This window comes from Vulpes vulpes, chromosome 7, assembly GCF_048418805.1.
Source record: "Vulpes vulpes isolate BD-2025 chromosome 7, VulVul3, whole genome shotgun sequence".
In the NCBI taxonomy this organism is placed as follows: Eukaryota; Metazoa; Chordata; class Mammalia; order Carnivora; family Canidae; genus Vulpes; species Vulpes vulpes.
Window position 1 is genome coordinate 99,539,383 of NC_132786.1, and position 23,400 is coordinate 99,562,782.

The 23,400-nt window shown below is 34.6% G+C and overlaps 1 protein-coding gene across 8 annotated transcripts in view; it reads left to right on the forward strand.

The window, feature by feature from the left end:
• The window catches only part of ITGB8 (integrin subunit beta 8), a 79,210-nt gene extending 70,352 nt beyond the window's left edge, over window positions 1-8,858 (forward strand). For 6 of the 8 annotated variants that reach the window (XM_072764513.1, XM_025993165.2, XM_025993164.2 and 3 more), the window contains 4 exons: window positions 94-200; window positions 3,170-3,333; window positions 3,428-3,537; window positions 3,617-8,858. In XM_072764513.1, the coding sequence (XP_072620614.1) occupies window positions 94-200; window positions 3,170-3,333; window positions 3,428-3,537; window positions 3,617-3,674 (439 nt within the window). In that variant the 3' untranslated portion in view covers window positions 3,675-8,858. Of the gene's footprint in view, window positions 1-93; window positions 201-3,169; window positions 3,334-3,427 lie in introns of all 8 variants that reach the window. The other 2 variants (XM_025993162.2, XM_025993163.2) reach the window with 2 other exon arrangements.
• The last annotated feature ends 14,542 nt before the right edge of the window (window positions 8,859-23,400 follow it).

The window sequence follows — 23,400 nt, forward strand, 5'->3', positions numbered from 1 at the left end:
CTGCTCTATTTTGATATTTTATTTCTTGCAGAAAATACTATGGACTACAACCATTACAAAGATTAAATGTTTCATTTCTGTTCCTCCTTACAGGAATTGTGTGCAATGCCTTCACCCTCACAACCTGTCTCAAGCTATACTTGATCGTTGCAAAACCTCATGTGCTCTTATGGAACAGCATTATATGGAGCAAACATCAGGTAAACCAAAGCTTAATAAAGCACTGAAGAGTATCTGTAGAGAATCACATTCCCCCAAAGAGCCTATAATCAGTCATCCTAAAGAAAGGACTAACTGCTTCAGTGTTCTCAGTCTTCCAGAGATGGTACTCTATAAAAAGCCGCTGAGTATATTTGCCATGTTTTGGCTGAATTGTTACTTCTTCCATCTCAGTTATCCAGCTAAATTCTCGTGCTGTGCCCCCCTGTGGAAGTACACCAAGAAGATTTTCTACAGAGGCCTCAGTGAGCCAAGAATGGAAATTTCCTATGTTGAATCCATTTCACCCTTATGGATAAACTATGGAACCTAATTATCTTTCATAACCCAAACTTGCTTCCAGTTACAAAGTTCCTCATATAAAACCAAAATTTTCTTTTATGTTTCAGGTGAAGCCAAAAATTCTAATAGCAATGATCTGCTTTTGAAAAATGTGTAACTTAAAAAGGGCCATTCTTTTTTGGTATTTTTCATTCTGATATAAATATAATTTAGGGGTGAATGATTATAAAAGCAGCATAAATGGTAAGGGCATGAAACTTTTAATTTGAAGATGTTGGCTTAATCCATTTCCCTTGACATTAATGGATAAGAAATATCAGACCTCTTACAAAATTTCCCAGGGTCTCAGTTTCCTCATCTGTAATGGAGATAATAATACCAACCTTAAGAATTGTAGGAGATTAAATGAACCAGTGAACATGAAAGAAAGATGTGAATTAAAAGAAAAAGCAAATGAGAAAAACATGTGAAAGCTGTGTTCAGACCATTTTAAGACAAAAATTCATTAGAAGCCAAAAGCCAGTACCCTACTTTGCTCAGGTGTTAAGGTGGTAAAGTATATATGAATTGGAAATTAAGCTTGAAATTATGTCTTCTTTGAAAACATTTCTACTGCTACTATTACTTCTAGTCTCTCCTCCGACCTGTAAAGATAATTCCAGCTCTCACACTGCACAGAAGAATAAACTTTCTCCAGTTTTGTTTCCTTCTTCCATTGCATACACACTGATCTTAGCCCGTAACGAATTTGGCTTTGCAAAAAGCCCATGTGCTGCCAGCTGGGGCTGCAGCAATCACTCCAGAAAGCCAAGCGCCTTTTCTAATAAATAGAGCCCTTACTGTCAACATGTCATTTATTATGTTAAGTAAACAAACCTACTCTGACCTAAGTGTGGTTACAAAGTATTCCCTTAAAGCTCCTTAGGAAAAGCCCTTGCTTGACCTAAACTAAGATGGGAGTCATGGCAGAGGCTAAATGTTTGGCTATGCAAAATGACATTTAAAATTCATGCAGATTTGAGCCTGAAAATGTTCTCTATCCTAACCCATTAGAAATATTTGTAAAATTTATCAGAAGCTAGGGGGCTCCCCTCCCCTTCACAACTATGGTAGAAAGAGCAGGAAAGAGCATTTGTTAGCCACCTCTATTATCTATCCACTCAATCACACTTAAAGGGTGAAGTTCTGGTCTTCTGGCTAAGCTCCTCCTAGGCAAGAAGCCAGTAAGTGGGATCAAACCACGTGTCCCCTTTTAAGGATCAGCTTTAGCTGACTGACTAGTTCTAAGTCAGCCAAGAGAAATGACAGTCTGTCAGGATGAAAGGCATGCTTGCCACACACCTGAAGGTCATTGTGGAAGACTCTAAGGGCACCACCTTTAAAAAGAGCATCCTGGATTCTGTGTGTGAGACCAATAACAACAGGAGACTTACACTTGCATTTGGTGTTTCTATTTCAATTAGTAGTCCTTCGGACTTCCTTTAGCCTTTCTTTCAAGGAACCTTATCACTGACCAAGGAAAACTGGGCCCTAAGTGTTCCTTCCCACTTGGAGAGGAGCCCTTGCCTCATTTCTGCATTTTGGGTTATTCAGAAGCATACTTGGTCCTCCCTGGGAATTCAGACACAAATTACCTATGTAATCTTCTAAACTTTGGCAGGTCCCCTCCCAAAAGACTGTCTCAGGGAGACCTTCAGACATTTAGGTAAAGTCCCCAAAGTCTGGAGAATGGGCAGAAAACACATGCCTCTTTAAGCCAGGAGGCAATTTTGTGAATCTGGGGCAGCTGGTGAATTCTGTGGAATACTGGCATATTGTGCAATGTTCCTCTTAGATTAGGGTAATACTTCTGGCATCCATAGAGCCTGTAGAGTTTCCAACTAGAGTTTGCCAAAGGTCTAGTGCTAAAACAGAAAACCTAGTATGCTCCTCCTTTTAATGCAGCATTTCCTTTTCCAGCTAGTAATGATTTGTTCTTGAAAAAAAAATACACAGTGGAGTTTTTAGAAGCAAAAAATGACAGATTTGGTTAAAAGACAAATAAAAACTAAATTAATAAAAATTGAGGAAAGAGATTTGCATATTGTCCCAAGAGGCTACATGTAATAATAATGGAAATTTACACTACAGTTTCAAAGGAAATATTTACTCATCTTTTAAAGTGGTACTGATTTTAGCTTCTGCAGTTGTTTACTTTATTTTCCATTACTGATGTGCAACGAATGAAGACCAAGCATAACAAGAGAAACATGTGCTAAAACGTAGAGTTGTTAAATAATTTCTGAATCCTGTTTTCCACTTAGTGATCAACAACGCACACCACAAAAACTGCCCCTCTCTGCCACAGATAAAATTGTATTTGTTTAAGGAATTTGGACACATTCCAGTTAGTACAATTAAAGAATCAAGCTGCAAAGAAATAATATTTTTGAATAATTGTGGCTATTATCCAAAAGTTTTCTTTTGGAAATATTTTAGTAATAAATGTGTAATAAAATGACAGTTTACTTTTTGAATCAATAGTAATGACATTCTTCTGTCCTGAAAATGTAGATTTGCAAATATCTCTGGTTCTATTAATTGAGATGGAGAACATTGTTTGCTTGTTAGAATCCTTTGATTTACTCATTCCAGTTTTTAATCCATTTATTTATTTGCTTTATTACAGAATGTTTCTCTAGCCCAAGCTATTTAAGAATATTTTTCATCATCTTCATAGTTACATTCTTGATTGGGTTGCTTAAAGTCCTTATCATTAGACAGGTGATACTACAATGGAATAGTAATAAAATTAAGTCCTCGGCGGATTACAGGGTGTCAGCCTCAAAAAAGGTCAGTGAATTTTAAAAAAGCAATTACGATCAGTATGTCATTGTCTACTTCCAATATTTAGACTGTTAATTAATAATATTTTTTCTCCATCAAGGACAAGTTGATTCTGCAAAGCGTTTGCACAAGAGCAGTAACCTACCGACGTGAGAAACCTGAAGAAATAAAAATGGATATCAGCAAGTTAAATGCTCATGAAACTTTCAGGTGCAACTTCTAAAAAGATAAAAAGTATTTTATGGGAAACTGGATTTTTAATAATTGCTCCTAAAAATTTTAATTTTAGAAGTCACAGGAGGAGACAAACTGTTCTAGATCATGCTGGTTGCTGGTTGTCCACTTGAATGAAGACTGACAAGCATCCTTATCATCATGTGACTCACTTTGCTGCTGAATTTTTCAGAGAAAAATGTGTCTTACTACTGTTTGAGACTAGTGTCATTGTAGCACTTTACTGTAATATATAACTTATTTAGATCAGCATAGAATGTAGATCATCTGAAGAGCACTGATTACACTTTACAGGTACCTGCCATTCCTACGCTTCCCAGAGACAATGCTGTGTCACTACAAGGGTACAGTAATCCCCACACCACACATGTGGATGAAAAAATAAAAGGCAGTTATACTGCTGTTGCCAAACACTTCAACAACTGGCAGTGAATAGATAAAAACATCTAGATGAATAAATGGTTAGTGTTTCACTTATTCAAGAGGTTAGTAGATAAAACCTTAATTTTAAGGGATATTGCTTCTGAAACTGTGTAGTGTTATGCATGTGTTTATGTTTTCTGCTTCTTACAGATACTAATTCCAACATTCTCTCTTTGCCTTTATATTTTTTTCTTTCTTACAGGATAAGTTTATATATGTCACAGATGACTGGATTAAATAAGTGCTAAGTTACTACTGCCATAAAACCCTAGTAATACAATGTCACTTTATTAGAATACTGATTTTAAAAGCTGAATGTTTAATAAGGGACACTGTAAAGTAACATCAAAACCTGAACAGCTTCATTGTGCGCAGATGTGGAGTCTTACTGATCTTACCTGAAAAACTGGATGCTTCACCATTTCACTTGTCTAATCATCAGGTTGAAGATCACAAGGTGTTTCGAAACTCTGCCTCAAGCAAAGTGCCACATTTTTTAGTGAGTTCTCTCAGATATATACTCCAAGTAGATACTAGCATTTTTCAAATTAAAAGCTATATTAAGCGATACTATTTTCACTCTTCAGTGCAGCCTAAGAAATGCTTTCCCTGAATCACCTCAACCATATTCTCCAGAATTTTAAACATATACAATTGGAGGAGGATAGACATATCTTAGAAATAAGCTAATTCAGCCTTTTAGTTAGTCAGGGAACCAAGGCTCAGAAAATTTAAATGGTATCTTAAAAAACACCCAAATGATTAAGTGGCAGCATTTGAAGAGAACTTCTATCTTTTTATTGCCAGGCTAGTGTTCATTGTACAACATTGTACAATATCATGCTACCTCTTGAATCTTTAAAATCTTTGATTGGAAGTATTTTTAAATGTGATTCATTGAAGTCTTGAGTATATGGGCATGAGAAAGTTTCAAAATAAAGCAAAAAAGAGTAACTCAAACTGAATTCCATGACTGGCTTCCAGTCTTACATGATAGCTTCTAAGAGAATGCAGCATGGCCTAACTACAGGGAAATCTGTTCACACCACAAGCCTGTGAGTTGTGAAGTGCTCAGCCTGAGAGCTTGAATCAGAGGCCATGAGCGTCTATCTTCCACAATGGAAACTTCTTCACAATTACCATATCCCTACAGACATATTCAGTCTGATTTTATTGGCTAGAAGTCCAATAGTCCTTTGTGTAGTACAGAGCTTTGCCTATGAAAACAAAGGAATTTGTTTAAAATGTTTTATAATTAACTTCCCAAATTTGCTGTCTTCCAGCACTTGAAGAAATGCCAGATATTTGCATTTTAACCCCACCCCATATTTTACCCCAAAGAGGATTTAAAAGCATAAAATAAGTTGTTCTGGAGCAAACAAGCACAGCAGCTCCAATAATTGTCCCCTATAGCCAAGCAATTATGATGCTTAGTTGAACTAATGAGATTGGGGACATTGACATAATTCAGTACTGTGACTCACTTGTGTAAGATAACTTTGAACACCAGGGATAATGTAAAAATCATATTTTGTGGGCTGCCTGTCACACACAGTACCCATTTTAAAAAGAAAATTATGGATACCTAATAGCTCTCCAAAAGGAAAAAGTGGAAATCATCCATTCATTAAAATACTGACAATTTAAAAAATGAACATTATAATATTCGTAAACTAATCTCCATGTGGAATGAATTATCCAAAGGAGCATAATAAAATGAAACCCTTAAAAATCAAGGGTTTATATTTTTATACTTTCACTAGTTTGCACTAATATAATGGACCAAGGCTGTTCTAGGAAAAGACAAACTTCCTGATAAGCAGTTCAATGCTTAATGATGATTGTAGTTATGCTTGTGATATCTTGTGCTTTCTTTTTTTACTTAAAGACCTAATTCTTAAAGAGTCTAGAGCTTATATTTTACTTGAATAATGGATATTTTCCTGTAAAATGGCTTATAAGAAGAGAATTAATATTTGACTAGTAAGAATTAACAGGTAAGGGAAAACAGGGTATTCTTATTCTTAGATTAAATAATTTATGTAAATAGAGCCTATTTTCAACTAATATGACCATAGGAGCCTCCTGAGATTCATGATATTAAATAAGTAATGAAATTTTAAATAGTTAACAAAGAACTTGAACAACACTTTTGGTACGATAGCATTTTTGTGCTGTAAAGTATGTAATGATTTAGAAATGTGCCATATATACACTACAATATAAATGTATGCATTTTATTTCTCTGGGGACATCTTTACACCACAGCGTATGTGGATTTATAAACATTTCATATCTTTTTATTAAACATTAATATGTATGAAGTCATAGACATTCTCTGCAAGCCTCAAAAACTTACTAAAAATCTGATTATGTACTGAATGTTCAATATAGCTTTGGTTTATAAGGATAAAAAAAAAATCTAAGGTTAACAGAATAGATTTCTTTGGAGGCAAATTTTTCAACCCGAAATTATAATTAGTGGATGCATCAAGTACAACACTTTATAATAGGTAACATAAAGTTTTTAAATATATATTTAATCCCATTAAATATATTCTTATGTATGACAACAGGCATCCATCCATGAGACACTGAAATATGATTATGATGAACTATGAAAATATTTCTCCATAGAATTATATTCCTCTGGTACATGGTATAGTAAATTGTACTTAATGACTTGTCCTTCTTTTCCTTACTCCTAGTTTTCATACTCACTTTTCCTAAGAGATTGCCCTAAAACTCTAAGCCCAATAAGGCTAATTGTGAAAAATAACTCAATATAATGGTTTAATGAAGTTCTTCATTTCCAAACATCTCTTAATGATTTCAAAATTCATCATGCAACTGAACCAAGACACACCCATTAAAAACTAAGAATTTATAATTTTCTCAACCATTTGAGCTTCTTTCAGATCTAAAGGATTTAAGATCTGTATCTTAAATAAAAGTATTGAGTGAAATATAGCTACTTGGGAATTCAATCATATGCATATTGTAATCTGTTTTATATATTCAATATTTAATTTACAACTATTCTTATTTATATTGACCTTAAGAATTCCATTTAATGCAATGCAAACTGAGAGATATTTTCAGAAAAAATAGAACAAGCATTCTTTTAGATAATTTCCTTTTTCTTTTATAGTTACTCTGTGGCAAATTTATTATGGGTAACTGATTATACATACTCATATTTCATTGATTCTAAGACATCTATTTTTCAATTTCACATCTCTAAAATTATGGTGTATCTTGCAATCATTGGCATCTTAGATGCAGTGTTTGAAGTTGTACTTGAATAAATATTACACTAATTCATCTTTAAATGTTCATGAGAATAGGGACATTCCTTTTCTTATAAATATTTGAGAACCTATTTATGATAATGTGTGAAGTCAATTTTCAGTACAACTAAATTACACACAACTCATCAAGGAGCCTGTCTGATTATGAGCTCAGATCTTGCAGACCTTTAGGTTATAAAAGCTCTTTCATCTTCCTCTGTACACTTTACGCTAGTGGCTATGATTTCAGCAAACCTAACTTAACTGACAAGAATGAGTGGGTTTCTCCCAATTTTGCAAACAAATGTTTAATCTTTTTATTCCTTTCTAAAACATACTTTCGTATGATCATCTCACTTTTAAACAGAATTAACTGGAAAAATATATGAAACCATCATAATTAGATTTTGTAGCATCTTGTATGTCTTATGTCAATGACAGAAGAAAAATATAATACAACCAATTAGTACTGTAGGAAAAAACTTTCCCTTCAAGTCCTCTCTGTTTTTTGTTCGTCTTTCTCATTTCTGCCCTTTTGTTTGATTTTTATTTTGGCTTTAATAAATTTACTTTCAATGCCATGTAATGATTGTCATAAAACTGCATATTTAACTTATTTGAGTTATATGAAACAATTGTTCAGCTATCTGGGCAGCTGTTAATGAAATACCTGAGGGTAATAACACTACTTTTTTTTTATCTACCTGGCATACTTTCCTGCATAAAATCTATCATTGTAAGCTAACTCTATTAATCAGATTTCCAACCCCTGTGACCTATTTCAGTTAAAAGTATTTAATCCAATAATATTAAAAAAAAAAAAAACTACAGTTATCAAGGATGGAAAAATGTGTGATTTTTGTAAAGAACATTTACTGACTTTACACCTTACCACAGATAAATGTGATTTTGATAAGAACTCCCCACAATGACAAAATTCATGGTACATAAATTTTATTAAGAATATTGAATATGAAATATTTTAATTCTAAATTATAAGAAAATATAAATTTGCACATAATATAGAAATTCATTTTGTGTGTATTTAACATAACCTTAAAACTATTTTACATTTACCAGCTACTTCATTAAGGGTTTTTATTAAACATTTGAAAAAATAATTTAGAAATATTTTTAAATTATCAGGAATATAACCTTCTTTGTCTCATTTAACAAGTTGAGCCTTTGTAAAAAATTAATATAGAGTGTATTTTTAAATTAAAATATTTGAATATAAAATAACTTTTATGAAAGAAATGAATTCTCAATAAACAAGTTTCTTATTATTTCTGGCTTTGAACTATACATAGTTAAACTGCCTTAAGTGACACAGAAAATTGGGGGGTAATTTCAGAAAATATACTATGAACCTGTTCATGTAATTCTGATTGACTACTAACTTCTGTTTTATGTATTTATTAAAGAGCTGACACTGTAGTTTGTTGTGAGATGTTTATTTTTCTAACAGAGCTTATAACAGTTATGACAAGGCATTTAATTAATGCATCATTCTGTTTAAAAGTAGGTATTAATTAATATGAAATTTTATGTTTTAAAATAAAAACGTAAAGATCTAAGAATGCACAGAATGCTTCTTTGTTTACCATTGTGTGTTACATGACCCTCAGAGCTGCCAGACAATACCACATTTTCATACAAGGAAATGTAATAATATCCATACATTGTCATTGGTAGAGGACATTACATAATTTCAAAAAGCTACTACTTTTTCCTAGAAAGTTGCAGAGCCAATGATAAAGATATGAGGCCATCCAAATTTCCCTCTTCCCTTTTAATAGCTGCCCAAAAGTGGAAACAGAAAGAATATCCAAATTATAGAGAACTGAAAAATTAGTTAAAAGATAATCAGGCATTTTTTACTAGCCAGAGATTTCTACCATCACTTTGATACAAATGTTAACATGTTCATAAACTTCAATTGCCCATTCTTGAGAGCCATATTTAAACAACTGAAATTTATGGAATACTCTTGTGTTGTGATTTTCCTTTTTAACTGGAGCAAGAGTAAAGCAAATGAGGGGACAAGTTAAATATGTTAAAATAAAAAAAGTTAAATAAGACATGGGGACACATTGCCTGTCATAAATGAATTTTAATAGTTTGAAAAGAAAACATATGCGGAGAACATCTATAAGTAAAACAGTTGCAGTGGAAAGATCAGATGAAACCTATAAGGAGGTCTCACAAAGACCTTATTTTTGAGAATTCATCCCAGTTGGGTTTGGACTATGTTCTTTTAAGCTCAGAATCATGATTTTGTTATGAGTGCTGTTTGGCTCCATTTTTCCCTTCACCTTCAGTAATAGAACCTGAGTGTCAGTAGAGCACATAGCTAAGACTTAACTACCCAAACTCCTTTGCAGGAAATGTGATTAGAGGACTAAATGTTGCCAGTGAAATGAGAGAAGAGGGACTATGGATCTCACTTCCTCTTTCTTTCTTTTTATTGACTGGAACAACTGGAGTAGCTGTCCTAGCCAAGGAAGCCCTGTGCTGAAATTGTCAGAGCTTCCCCTTCAGCCATCAGCTGCTTAGCTCAAGACTGATACCTGGTAGAGAAACAATCCTTTTAGCTAAACCACTGCATTTGATGTTATAGCAGATAAACTATAACTAACAACGTATTCTTTATATAATTGTCTCACTGAATCTTCAGCAATGCTAATTATCATTTCCCTTGATTTTTCAAATAAGAAAAACAAGGCAGGTAAGTGTTAAAGGGCCCATATAAATACACACAGCCAGCAAGTTGCCAAGGCAGAATTCATACCCAGATTTGTTTTTCTCTCCATAAATGACTGATTATATGTTTTGTGAGGTTAGATTTTTACTAGTTTAACTAGTTTTGCTACTCAAACTATGTCCCCATGCCCTCCTCCTAAATATGTCATAAATTAAGTTCAAGAGTTGATGTATGTGTAAAATTACTACACAGGAAGGAGTGAATAAACCTTAAAAATGAAAAACAATTGCTAATGCACTCACGTGTTGGAGTTATACCACAGCACAGCAGGTCCACAGAGAGCATTTGGCCTGGCATTTGAAGGAAAGGTGAGTGTGAACATGTAGAAAGGTGATGTCAGGGAGAATTAAGGGAATGGTAAAGCAGACAAAAGTGGGAATTCCATGCAAGAACAATGAAATCTTGTTGAGATACATTATTGGATAATGAAAGGCAATAACCTACAGGTCCAAAGTTATAGAGAATTTGATTCCCAGGGTTAGAAGTTTTCATTTTGGCTACTAGGAAAATAGTAAGTCCTGAAGTTTTTACATAGAAGAGTGGTATTATTGGAATTATATAATTTGGCATATGCTCACAAAATATAAATAAAAAATTTACATTAAACATTAATTTCACACCCTCTAATACTAGGCAGAGGGAAAAGCAGGCTCCCTGCAGTGAGCCTGTTGTGGGATTTGATCCCAGGACCCCAGGATTATGACCTAAGCCAAAGGCAGACATTCAACCACTGAGCCACCCAGATGCCCCAATATCAATACTTTTAAATTCTACTAAGGCTGAATCACTATGTTGTACACCTGAAACTAATGTAACATGTCAACTATACTCAATTAAAATTTTCTTTTTAAAATATTATTAAATATTTAATACTATTAAATACTCAATACTCACTACAGGTGAGCTGATACTCAGTATGGTTATGGTATACTTGATACTCAATACTCACTACAGGTGAGCTGATAATGTTCAGTTTTCTCTGGGCCCCTGAGACATGTCCTGAAAAAAAAGACTATGCTCGAAATTTGCTTGTCATTTTTTTATAGTTAAAATCAAAGTAATAATATGATTGTCTGACCTGTTATTTTAATAAATAAGGTGACTTCAATTGCTTTTTATAGCAAGCCTAACATCTCCAGTGTACATAGAGGCCTACATTAAATATTTTTATTATCTATAGCCAGTTCCCATTTTTCTATCACTGAAATCCCCTCTGTTCTTCCCAAAAGCTAAATGCATTTACATTTGTGTGCATGCATGAAACAGTGGAGGATCTCAACCACTACCTTAATTAACAGGGAAATTCCTAACATGGCCTATGGAATTCCATCTTGGTCAGAGGACTAAATCTTCTCTTCATACTCCCATCCTCACCAAAATATACAACTTCTCTCCTTCCTCTCTGTTTAGTAACATGAGTGTCCAGGTCTATTTGTTTTCTTTAGGGCATACAAAGTGGATAGCCACATCAAAGATGCCGGGGCACAGCAGCCTTTCCATTCCACTCCCTGGGCACTCCAGTAGAAAATCCTTATGGTCCCTCTTACTTTGAGGATCACTTTTGTTTATTCTTCTTCCCTCAGGTCTAATTCATCTCTTTCTCCCTTGCCCCAGATCCAATTTTATCTCATCTTGAAAAAAAAAAAAAGTAGATCTATAAACAGATATGTACCCACATTCGTCTCTAATCCACTAAATTTTGCACTTATTTTGGTATTATTTCTGCTTTTGTGTGAGCTTGGAAAAAGGAAAATGACACTTACATTGCCAAGGAATAGCAAAAGGGAAAGAAATATATAAATATGTATATGTACCAGACAGACTCAAAGAATAAAAAATGGTACTGAGAACTGGTTCTGGGAGTCAGGATCCCTTGGGCCATGGAGGAAACAAAGAGAGGATACAAGTGGTAGAGAAAAAAAGATTGTTTTAAAAATTTTTGGAAAAATCCCTGCTGTGAGTCTCTATTTCACCTCTCTACAGGGATAGGGTGAAAGATATTCCTTCTAACTACCAGCCTAGTGGGGCTTTCAGGGACCCAGTAGAAGCTTTGAAATGTATTCTTACATCTGGAAGACAGAGAAGTCTGATGACTTGAGTATGCCTGAAAAGAGGCTTTGTTGTAACACAGATTGGTGCTGATAACATATAAGGTTATACAGTGAGCCCCATTTCTTCCTAGGTAAAGAAGATGAATGACTAGTACTATGTATGTCTACCCTAATTCTAACTAATTCTATTCTTATTTTACAAGGTAGAGCATAATTTGAAACAGAAATAAGCACCATTTTCCCCCTTTCAAATAGCAAAACAATGTCAGATTCTTCTCAAGAATGATTTTGGATATAATTTAACAACTTCCTCTCTCCTGACCAAAGAATCTGAAAACAACAAATAACGTTGAAAATGTTTCCAAAAATACTGCTTATTATGTTTTTTAAAAGTATTTAGAAGGGTCCAAGATGGCAGCATAGAAAGATCCTGAACTCACCTCCTCCCACAGACAAATCTATAGCTGTAAACGGATCAGTTCTCTCAGAAAAATCAGAAAACTAAATGAACTACTCTGTACAAAAAATAACAAGAGGATCACATTAAGAGGGGTAGGAGAAGCAAACACACATGGTCTCATACACACACAAAAAAAAAAACCCTACACCAGGGCAGGGATACACAATAATAAGAGATCTCACCAAAGGCACTTCTCTCAGAGAAGCAAGGGGTTAGTGCCCCATATTAGGGACCCCTACTCCAGGGATCTGCACCAGAGAGCCCCCAGAATATCTGGCTTAGAAGTCCAACAGGACAGATATCTGAAATCCCAAAGTGCTTTAAGAAACTGAATTCTCCCTCTTGGATGGCTCACATTCAGTTTTGCTCACCTTGAGACCCAGTAAAAAAAGAAGGATCACCACCTATACAAGGCCACTACTTCAAGACTGAGAGAGGTAGCTGTTTTGCCTAATATACAGAAATAAACACAGAGAACCAAGCAAAATGAGGAAATGAAGAAATATGTCTCAAATCAAAGAATAAGATAAAACCTCAGAAAAGGACCTTCATGATACGGAGGTGAATAATACACCTGATAAATTATTCAAAGTAGTAGTCATAAAGATGCTTACTGAACTCAGGAGAAGAATGGATGGACAGAGAACATCAATAAAGAGATAGAAAACATAAATACTACATAGAAGTCACAAAGCTGAAGAATACAATAACTGAACCAAAACATATACAAGAGAGAATCAACAGACTGGATGAAGTAAAAAATAAAAAAGGATCAATGAGCTAGAAGATAAAGTATTGGAATTCACCCATATAAAGCAGAAAACAAAAAGATTTTAAATAGCTCTTTCCTTTTTTAAAATATAATTTAAGAAATTTCTAGGACATCAAGTGGAATAATATTCACATTACTGGGGTCCCAGAAGGAGAAGACAGAGAGAAGAGGGGAGAAAACTTACTTGAAGAAATAATGGCTGAAACCTTCCCCAACCTAGTGAAAACACAAAGACCCAAATCCAGGAAGTCCACAGAGTTTTAAATAAGATAAACCCAAAGACAGACACATCAAGACACATTATAATTAAAATGTCAAAAATTATGTTCATCTATTTTGTTTCTTCAATTCCATACATGAGTGAAATCATATGGTATTTGTCTTTCTCTTGAGTTAGGGACAAATGGGGTTAGGCAGGGAAAGATAAAGGAAAGGCCCAGAGTCAGGCTCCCACAGATTGCTGGGCTTCTGTAAATCCCAAGGGCACAGAGACACAGCAGAGATAAGGTAAAAAAAAAAAAACGAGATAAGGAAATAAATATGGCCCTCTGACTCCAAAATACTAGGGAGTATCCTCCTTTGGCAGCTATCAAGTAATCACTGAGACTCAAAACAGTCATGTCATTCACTCAAGAAATCTCAAATCCATCAACTCTCCTGTCAGGTTTTCTATGAAAGGCCAGCCAAAAAAGCTCTCTGTGGCAACCCTGTCAGGACCTCTCTCACTTCTGAGAGCTTTCTCTATATCTTTGCTTAATAAATTTCTATTACTTTACCCACTCTCCTTTGTCCATGAGATTCATTCTTCAACTCAGTGAGACAAGAACCTAGCTCTCCTGCTTCACTCTGACTGACTTACTTTGTTTAGCATAATATTCTCTAGCTCTATCCATATTGTTGCAAATGGCATGATTTCATTCTTTTTTATGGCTGAGTAATATTTCATGTCATCAGTCAATGGACACTTCGGCTCTTTCCATAATTTGGCTATTGTTGATAATGCTGCTATAACCATTCAGACTCATATATCCTTTTGCATCAGTATTTTTTTTTATCTTTTGGGTACATATCTAATACTGCAATTACTGGATCATAGATAAACATAGAGGGGGAAAACTGAGATGCAAACCAGAAAACAGACTTTTAACTATAAAGAACAAACCAAAGGTTATTGAAGGGGAGGTAGGTGGGGAATGGGTTAAGTGGGTGATGGGAATTAAGGAGGGCACTTGTTGGGATGAGCATTGGGTGTTGTATGTTGGTGCTAAGTCACTAAATTTTACACCTAAAACCAGTATTACACTGTACGTTAACTAACTAGAATTAAAGCAAAAATTGAATAAAAAATAAAATGTCAGAAGTTTAAAAGAAAATCTTAAAAGCATCAAGAGAAAAACAAATTGTTTTGTACAAAGGAAACCCCATAAGGCTATCAACATATTTCTCAGCAGAAACTTGGCAAGTCATAAAAAAGTGGCATGCCATATTCAAAGAGCTAAAAAAAAAAAAAAAATTCCAACCAAACATACTCTACCTGGCAAGATTATCATTCAGATTTGAAGGAGAGATAAAGGATTTACTAGGGAAGTAAAAGCTAACGTTGCTCACCACTACTAAGTTGGCCATACAAGAAATATTACAGGGACTTATTTAACCTGAAAAAAAATGGTACTATTAATAACAAAAAATACACAAAGGTAAAAATCTCATTGGAAAAGGTAAATATATAGTAAAGGCAGGGATTAATCACTTATAAAGCTATTAAGACCACTAAAAGTCAAATGTAGTGGGGCACCTGGGTGACTCAGACAGTTATGCTTCTGACTCAGGTCATGATCTCAGCATTGTGAGATCAAGTTCTGCATTGGACTCCACACATTCACCACGGAGTCTGCTTGAGATTCTCCCTCTCCCACTGCCCCTCTTCCTGCTTATGCTAAGGCTTGCACTCTCTAAATAGATAAATAAGTAAAATCTCAAAAAAAGGTCAAAAGTAGTAAAATTAACTAAAAATATAAAGGATACAGAAAATTTGAAAATGTAAAAACTGACATAAAAAACAACATAAAAAACAAAGAATGGTAGGAGAAGTAAAAATGTAGAATCTTGGAATATGTTCAAATTTAAGTTGCTATTAATTTAAAAATACATTGTTATATCCATAGGATGATATATGTGAACTACATGATAACTACAAAGCAAAAAATTATAGTAAATACACAAAAGAAAATTAGGATTCTAAGCATAACACTTAATAAAGTCATCAAATCAGAAGAAAAAAAGAGAAAAGAAAAGAAGAAAAGAAAAGACAGGAATTACAAAAACAGCCAGAAAACAATCAACAGTAAGTACTATGGCAGTAAGTACATATCTTACATATCTTTTTTTTTTTTTTTTAGTAAGTACATATCTATAAATACTTTACCTTGAATGTAAATGTACTAAATTCTCCAATTGAAAGACATAGAGTGGCTAAATCAATTTTTAAAAGGAAAAATATTTACACATGTAAATATTGACTACAAGAGACTCACTTCATAAGTAAGGATACGTACACACTGAAAGTGAAGAGACAGAAAAAGATATTCATGCAACTGAAATGAAAAGAAACCTGGTGTATCTATACTCATATTAGATAAAATAGACTTTAAAACAAAGAATGTAATAAAAGACAAAGGAAGCACTATATAATGACAACATAGAGACATCAAAATATATAAAGCTGATATTAACATATCCAAAGGGTGAAACTGACAGCAGTACAATAATAGTAGGTTTTAATCCTCCTCTCTTTTATCAACAGATAGATCATCCAGACAGAAAAGCAAAAGGAAACAAGTGCCTTAAGAAACATATTAGGCCAAATAGACTAGTAGGTATATACAGAACATTCCATCCCAAAGCAGCAAAATAAACATCTCAAGGGGCACATGGAACATTGTCGAGGACAGACCACATGTTAGGCCACAAAAGAAGTTTCAATAAATTCAAGAAAACAGCATATCAAACCCCTTTTCTAAACACAATGATATAAAACAAAATCAATTACTAAAGAAAACTGAAAAAACTACAAATATGTGGAGATTAAAGAATATGTTACTGAAATACTACTCAGTCATATCATGCAAAAAAAATCTAGAGAAAAATGAAAATAGATCCCATTTTCTTACCCATAGACTTACCAAAATCTATGTGATACGGCAAAAATAGTTTTAAGACAGAAGCTCATAGCAATACAGGCCTACCTCAAGAAACAAGAGAAGACTCAAATAAATAAACTTTACACATAAGGGACTAGAAAAAGAATAAATGAAACATGAAGTTAGAGAAGGAAGGAAATACTAAAAGTGAAAGCAAAAATAAATGAAATAGAGACTAAAAAGACAATAGAAAAGATGGATGAAACTAAGAGCTGGTTCTTTGAAAAGATAAACAAAATTGACAAGCCTTCAGTCAGACTCACCAAGAAAAAAAAAGAGGGCTTAAATAAATAAAATCAAAAATGAAAGAGGAGCAGTTAAAACAGATACCACAGAAATAGAAAGGATCAAACAAGACTGGTTTGAACATTTATATTGCCATAAACTGAACTACTAGAAGAAATGGATAACTTCCTAGAAATTTATAATACTCTGAATCGTGAAGAAATAGAAAATCTGAATACACCAATTACTAACAAGGAGATTAAATCAGCAATCAAATCTTCCCAACAAAGTCCAGGACCAGACAGCTTCACTGCTGTTCTACCAAACATTCAAAGAAGACTTAGTAGCAACAAACTCTTCCAAAAAACTGAAGAGGAAAAAAAAGCTTTCAAACTCACTTTATGAAGCCAGCATTGCCCTGATAACTGAAATCAGACAAGGACATCACAAAAAAGGAAAATTAAAGGTCAATATTCCTGATGAACATAGATGCAAAAATTCTCAACAAAATGTTAGCAAACAGAATACATTAATACTTTGAAAGGATTATACACCATGATCAAGTAGGATTTATTCTAAAGATGAAAAGATGGTTCACTATGTCTAAATGAATCAACGTGACATGCCACATATTACAAATGAAGGATAAAAATGTTATGGCTATCTCAACAGACGCAGAAAAAGCATTTGACAAAATTCAACATCCATTTATGATAAAAACTCTCAACAAAGTGGATATAAAGAGAACATAATCTCAACCTAATAAAGGCCATAATAACAAACTCACAGATAACCATACTCAACAGGGAAAATTTGCAAGCTTTACCTCTAAGATGAGGAACAAGACAAGGATGCCCACTATTCACATTTCCATTCAACTTGGTGGTGGAAGTCTTAGACACAGCCAATAGACAAGAAAAATAAATAAAAGGCATACAAATTGAAAATAAATTAAAACTGCTGCTACTTGCAGGTGAGACGATAAAACCCTCAAGGCTCCACAAAACAAACAAACAAAAAACCAAAACAACAACAACAACAAAAACCTGTTAAAACTAATAAATGAATTCAGCAAAGCTACAGGATATAAAATTAACATACAGAAATCTGTGGTATATCTATACATTAATAATGGACTATTAGAAAGATAAATCAAGAAAAAAATCACATTTACATTCACATACAAAAGAGTAAAATACCCAGGACTAAATTTAATCAAGGACATGAAAGACCTATACACTGAAAACTATGAGACATTGATGGATGAAATTGGAAACAACATAAATAAATAGAAAGACATTCCATTCTCATGGATGGAAAAGCACATATTACTTTGTCTATACTACCCAAAGAAACCTACAGATTCAATGCAATCCCTATCAAAATTCCAATGACATTTTTCATAGAATTCAAACAAGTAATTCAAAACAATATTGAGAAAGAGGAACAAACCTGGAGATATCACACTTTCTGGTTTCAAACTATACAACAAAGCTATTGTATGGTAATGCCTCAAAAACAGACACATAGATCCATGGAACAGAACAGAGATCCCAGAAATAAATCATGGATATATGGTCAACTAATTTATGGCAAAGGAGACAAGAATATACAATGGGAAAACAAGTCTCTTCATTTTTTTAAAAGATTTTATTTATTTATTCATGAGAGACACTCACACACACAGAGAGAGAAAGACAGAGAGAGAGAGACAGAGAGTGAGAGACAGAGGCAGAGACACAGGCAGAGTGAGAAACAGGCTTCATGCAGGGAGCCTGATGTGGGACTCGATCCCAGGACTCCAGGATCATGCCCTGGGTCGAAGGCAGACGTTAAACCGCTGAGCCACCCAAGGATCCCCAACAATCTTTTCATTAAATGGTGCTGGAAAAATGGACAGCTACCTGCAAAACAATGAAACTGGACCACTATCTTAACATCTTACATAAAAATTACCTCAAAATGTCCTAAAAATATGAGTCTAAGACCTGAACCATAAAACTCATAAAAGGGCAGCCCCGGTGGCTCAGTGGTTTAGCGTCTGCCTTCAGCCAGGGGGTGTGATCCTGGAGACCCATGATCGAGTCCCACGTCAGGCTTCCTGCATGGAGCCTGCTTCTCCTTCTGCCTGTGTCTCTGCTTCTCTCTCTGTGTGTCTGTCATGAATAAATAAAAACCCTTTCAATAAAATAAATAAATAAATAATAAAACTCATAAAAGAAAACATAAGGGGTAAACTCCTTGATGTTGGTCTTAGCAATGTCTCTTGGATCCAACCACCAAAAGAGACAAAAGCAAAAATAAACAAATGGAACAGAATTAATCTAAGAAGTTTCTGCACAGCAAAGGAAACCATCGACACAAGAAAAAGGCAATCTACTGAATGGAAGAAGGTATTTGCAAAGTAAGGGGTTAATATCCAAAATATATAAAGAACCTATAAAACTGGGATCCCTGGGTGGCGCAGTGGTTTGGCGCCTGCCTTTGGCCCAGGGCGTGATCCTGGAGACCCGGGATCGAATCCCATGTCGGGCTCCCGGTGCATGGAGCTTGCTTCTCCCTCTGTCTGTGTCTCTGCCTCTCTCTCTCTCTGTGACTATCATAAATAAAATAAAATAAATTAAAAAAAAAAGAACCTATAAAACTCATTAACAAAAAGGCAAGTAATTGGATTTAAAAATGGGCAGAGAAACTAAATAGGCATTTTTTCCAAAGATAGCCAACAGGCACATGAAAAGATGCTCAATCTCACTAATCATTAAAGAAATGCAAACTGAATGTCAATAAGATATCATCTTATACCCATCAGAATGGCTATTATTAAAAGACAAAAAAAATTGTTGGTGAGGATGTGACGAAAAGAGAACCCTTGTGCACTGTTGATAGAAACAGAAGTTGGGGGCAGCCCTGGTGGCACAGCGGTTTAGCGCCGGCTGCAGCCTAGGGCGTGATCCTGGAGACCCTGGATCGAGTCCCACGTCAGGCTCTCTGCATGGAGTCTGCTTCTGCCTCTCTCTCTCTCTGTGTCTCTATGAATAAATAAATAATCTTTAAAAAAAAAGAACAGAAGTTGGTGCAGTCACTATGGAAAATAATATGGAGGTTCCTCAAAAATTTTTAAAAAGAGGCACCATATGATCCACAAATTCCACTACTGGGTTTTGGACTGAAGAAAACAAAGGCACTAATTGAAAAAAGATATATATACTCCCACCTTCATTTACAACATGCAAGATATGGAAAAAACCTATGCACCCACTGATGAACGTGTGGATAAAAAGAAGTGGCATTTATATATATATATATATACACACACACATATTAGTCATAAAAAAGAATGAAATCTTGCCATTTACAACAACATGAATGCACCTTATCAGCATCATGCTGAATGAAATAAGTCACACACATTAAGACAAATATCTCATGATTTCACTTATATGTCGAAACTATAAATCAAAACAAACAAAACAAAATGCAGACTCACAGACACAGAGAACAGACTGGTGATTGCCAGAGGGAAGAGAGATGCAAGAAATGTGTGAAGAGGGGTAAAAAAATACAAATTTCCATTTATAAAATACATAAGTCATGGAGATGTAATATATAGCATGGGGAATATAGTCAGTATTTTATTAACTTTGTAAGGTGACAGATGGCAACCAGACTTATTGTGGTACCATTTCATAATGTGCACAAATGTCAAATCACTGTTGTACAACTGGAACTAATATATTGCATGCCGATTATATCTCATTAAATTAAAAATTAAAGTTCATATTTAATGAATTTAAATTTATGAGATTTCTTTGCATAAAAATATTAACTTTAATCTGCAGGCTGATTTTGCAAATGTTGGTTACTTTTCACTAGGCAATTTCCTATCTTCCTATTATTTGACAACAATGACATTTTCCTTTGCCCTTGGATAAATCATGAAAAAACCAATTATTAAGCTTCAAGATTTCATTTCATTGTCTTCTGATGACATGGAGTCTATTTGGGTAAAAATATATATAGAAGTCTTTGAGTCGAAATTGGATGACTAGAATGGTAACTATATATGTATCATTTTAAATTTCCTCTATTAATAAAAGATAAACATGCAATTTAAGTTTCAGTAAGAATAAGCATACATCTTAACTCTCTATTCTGGTAATAGGTAGATAATGGCCTAATTAGTTAGTAATCATTTGAAAACAAGAGCAGCATAGAAGAGACCCACACACTTCCAATGAAGAATTGGGGATAAAGTAAATGCATTCTCAAAAAGTGAAGGTGTCAGGTGGTTCAAAAGTAAAGGAGAGAAGTGGAGAACAAAATATCACAGCAAGAAAATATCCCTTATCTACCATCTCTCCTTTCCTAATGCGCACACACTCTCATATACATATACACAACTCATGTATAGGTACTCTGTGCGAGTACTAACAGTCATGGCACACCTGTACAAGGCCCCTTTTGGATGTTTTTCTTCTATGTGTAATTTTCATATAATAGAATGCACGGATCTTAAATTTACAACTTGATGAGTTTTGACAAATGTATATACCTATGCAACTACCAATCCAATGAAGATATAAAACATCTTTCATCTCAGAAAGTTCTTTATTCCCCTTCCAGCCAATCAACCTCCTGTGATGGTTATTTTTATGTGTCAACCTGACTGGGACAATGTGTCCAGATACTTGGTCAAACATTATTCTGGATATGTCTGTGAGGGTGTTTTGAGTGAGATTTATGTTTAAATTATGGGACTTTGAGTAAAGCAGATTGCCCCCCATAATATGAATGGGCCTCATTCAATCAGGTGAAATTGAAGTTGAATCAGTTTGTTCTATCACTGAATACAACAAAAGACTCACCTCCCTCAGCCAAGAGGGAAATCTCCAGCAGACTGCCTTTGGAACAACATCAACTCTTTGGACTTCATCTGCAAATCTCCAGAAGACTGCCTTTAGACTCAAACTGCAACTCTTTCCTGAGTTTCTAGCTTGCTGGCCTACCCCATCAGATTTTAGACTTAGTAAGCCTCTATAAATACATGAGACAATTCCAATAAACAAATAAAATATGGACATAAAAACCATATAAAGTTCATATATAAAAATATATATTCATCCTATTAGACAGAGAGATATTTCCATCCTATTGCTTCTGTTCCTCTGAAGAACCTAGAATACCTCCCTTTTCATGCAATCACTGATTTCTCTTACCATAACCAACTATCCTACCTGCAATTACCCTCAGAATTAATAGCCCTTCACCTGACATTTATCCAAACACAATCTTATCAATACTAAAGTATGGAAGCTAGCATTATATTTAAATAAATTACATTTGCTTTTTCAAAAGTCAGGTTTATTATAGTATAATTTCTCTACAGAAAAATTCACTCTTTCCAAATGGATCTTTTTTTTGTATATTTTTTTTATTGAAGTTCAATTTGCCAACATATAGTATAACACCCAGTGCTCATCCCACCAAGTGCCCCCCTCAGCGCCCATCACCCAGTCACCCCATCCCCCCACCCACCTCCCCTTCCACTACCCCTTGTTCATTTCCCAGAGTTAGGAGTCTCTCATGTTCTGTCACCCTCTCTGATGTCACCTTCATGGATCTTGACAGGCACATACATGTAGTTATATAACCACTACCACAACCAAGATACAGAATGTTTCCATCATGACCAAAAGTTTCCAATACTCAATAGTCAATTCTCTCTTCCTATTATCAGGTCCTAACAGCCACTAATAGTCTCTGTTTTCCAGAAAGTCATACAAACGGAATTATACCATAAAATAGAGTTTTGTGTATGTTTTTTCTTCACTTAGCATAACGCTTTGTTGACATGATAAGTAATTCCTTTTTTTTTTTTTTTTTTTTTTTTTTTGCTTAATTCCTCTGTATGGATGTACCACAACTTGATGATCCACTCATTGGTTAGTGAGTATTTGGACTATTTTCAGTTTTTGGTGATTATGAATAAAACTGCTATATGCACTCTCATAAAGACCTTCGTGCAAAGACATGTTTTTATTTCCCTTATTTAAATACCTGGATGTTGGGATCCCTGGGTGGCGCAGCGGTTTGGCGCCTGCCTTTGGCCCAGGGCGCGATCCTGGAGACCTGGGATCAAATCCCACGTCGGGCTCCCGGTGCATGGAGCCTGCTTCTCCCTGCCTGTGTCTCTTCCTCTCTCTCTCTCTCTCTCTCTCTCTCTGTGACTATCATAAATAAATAAAAATTTTAAAAAAATAATAAATAAATCAATAAATACCTAGATGTAGAATTGTTAGGTCAAATGGCAAATGTGCAGTTAACTTTATCAGAAACTACCGAATTATTTTGCAAAGTAGATCTACCATTTTACACAAGTGTTTTCAGTTACTCTGCACCCTTGTCAGGACTTTGTAGTTTCAGACTTTTAAGAGCCATTCTAATAGGTGTATACTGCTCTATCTTTGTGGTTTTAATTTGCACTTTCCTAATGAGTAAAGACATGAAGCTTCTTTTCATACCCTTCTTTGCTATTTGCAATAGTCAGCATCCAAAATGGCCCCCCAAATGATCCAAGGATCCTGGTATTCACATCTCTATGTATCACTCTCCTAAATTTAATAGGGCTGTGTAACAAGTAGGATATTCTGGAAA